This window comes from Opisthorchis viverrini, assembly GCF_000715545.1.
Source record: "Opisthorchis viverrini unplaced genomic scaffold opera_v5_16, whole genome shotgun sequence".
Classification (NCBI taxonomy): Eukaryota; Metazoa; Platyhelminthes; class Trematoda; order Opisthorchiida; family Opisthorchiidae; genus Opisthorchis; species Opisthorchis viverrini.
Genome location: NW_008751672.1, coordinates 1,472,901 through 1,474,977, shown reverse-complemented (window position 1 = coordinate 1,474,977; position 2,077 = coordinate 1,472,901). Strand labels below are relative to the sequence as shown.

General features: G+C 45.9%; 1 protein-coding gene across 1 annotated transcript in view; it reads left to right on the top strand.

The window, feature by feature from the left end:
- Positions 1 to 1,672: 1,672 nt before the first annotated feature.
- Positions 1,673 to 2,077, top strand: part of T265_01489 (hypothetical protein) — a gene marked incomplete at both ends in the record, with an annotated part of 6,618 nt that continues 6,213 nt past the window's right edge. Inside the window, 2 exons of the mRNA XM_009165530.1 lie at positions 1,673 to 1,733; positions 1,828 to 2,023. Of these exons, the coding sequence (XP_009163794.1) occupies positions 1,673 to 1,733; positions 1,828 to 2,023 (257 nt within the window). The remainder of the gene's footprint in view (positions 1,734 to 1,827; positions 2,024 to 2,077) is intronic.

The window sequence follows — 2,077 nt, the reverse complement described above, 5'->3', positions numbered from 1 at the left end:
CACCCGCGGTTTCATCGGTAGGGAAATTTCCAGGGGTACACCAATAGCGAAGTTGGCGAGGAGTGCTAAGAGAAGGCACACCAGGCTCAAATTACTGAACTTAGTGAAGTGAGGCAAGCGCTTCCAGAGCAGTTAAACGCCATAAGATAAAAAAACAGGAGTGACATTTTAGGTCGCCAAGAAACGATGTAGCTTCTGAAATCAGCAGAGCCAAAGGTGCGCTACGACAACCGTTAGGCGTTCGAAAGGGTAAGGATGTTCGACGACGATGATGAGTAATAACTCGTCAAACTAAGAGACATAAATATATAGGTATATATCCGATGGACCATTGTTATTTCTGTCTACAGCATCCTAACCGACGTTTGATGTGTTGGCATGCACCCTCAATGAGTGCGTCCAGCGACCCGCTACGAAAATGGTTACTGGCCTCCAATTCGTGAACTACGATACCCGTCTACAGTTGCTTGATCTCTTTCCCCTGGAATATTGTCGCCTCAGAGGGGACCTAATTCTTACTTATACCCTGTTTGAACAAAGGTTGGCAAACAGGTTTTTCACCGTTGACCCAGCAAACACACGGCGGGGACATAGTAAGAAAATTTTCAAGCTCAGGGCACACACATTCATTAGACAAAATTTTTTCTCATTTCGGGTAGTAGCTGCGTGGAATGACCTTCCTCCGACGGTTGTACACGCTCCTTCTAGAACCCAATTTAAAGCACTATTAGGCACTTATTTATGCGAATCCTCGCGGTGGCAAGCATACTGCCCCGCGCTGAGAACATAAAGAGAGCAGTGCTACACCCTTTTTCACTTGTGCCTTTCAGGTGAACGACAGCCGCTGAATGACAAGAACAAAACCGACCCGGGAAACTTAGGCAAAAGCCTCGACCGCGTATCAGTCCGTGAATCCGTGAACAGCGTTCTCGCAATTTGGTAGTTCGGATTTTCCCGCAGCAGTAAGGCCTACTGGTTACGACGAAACCCAGTTTTGATTTAATTGAGTCGGCCAGCAGGAACAGGCAATAGCAGGATTTCTTCAACCCTCTGCCAGTCAGCTTCACGCCAATATTTCTCGCCAGTTAGATTATGCGTTCGAAGCAGTCGTTTAATCACGTCAGTAAAATTTTTGAGCCACCAAAATCCACTGGAGAGATGGTATTAGATATATTGAATAGAGCCGGTCCACTTCGTTCTGCTAAAACCTGAATGAAAGTGACAAGAGGCGCAGCCCGACCCGAGAAGTAGCGGCAATCTCGAGCTGGAGGCCACAAAGTGTACGTAACTAGTAGCTAGTCGACGTCATGCCGTTCCGTCTACTAGAGAACATAAGGTAGAAACACGGATTGCAACTTATTGTGGAGTCATAAGTGGCAGTCAGGGAGGGTTGACACAGCAGTATTTATAGAGAACACCACCCTCTAAGGGGTCAAAGTGGAAGGATCAAAGGGCAAAAAATTGAGCCAAACATTCTCTGGTTCTGATTGGTCCATATTCAGGAAAATTAGGGCAGGTATCCAATTGGTCGGTATTTGGTGGGCGACTCAAGATTGCAGATAGATTCAGCTACCAGACAACCTTAAATAGACAATTTCGATCACCACATTTCTTCTGTAATATAGCTCTTTTTACCTCCCGCAGGGATGATGAAAATCTGATCAAGTGGTCCATGGCGATATCTCCTCTTAGTGCACCGCTTCGAACCGCAAGGTTAATGGCGATTGGCGAACGTTTGCAAATTATAAAAAAAACCAATTTCGTGGAAAAGTAGCCCTTCCTAACATAAGGATGAAACAAGACGTAAATGAAGCCTTGTAGATTCAGAATGCGAAACTGTCAAATTGCGTGTGCAAAACATCGATGACCTTTTCAAGGATTCACCGAGAGATACACAGAATCGAGGATTTTGCCCAAGGTTCCCGGGTCGGTTTTGTTCTTGTCGGTCAGTGGCTGTCGTTCACCTGAAAGGCACAAGTGAAAAAGGGTGTAGCACTGCTCTTTACGTTCTCAGCGCGGGGCAGTATGCTTGCCACCGCGAGGATTCGCATAAATAAATGTCTAATAGTGCTTTAAA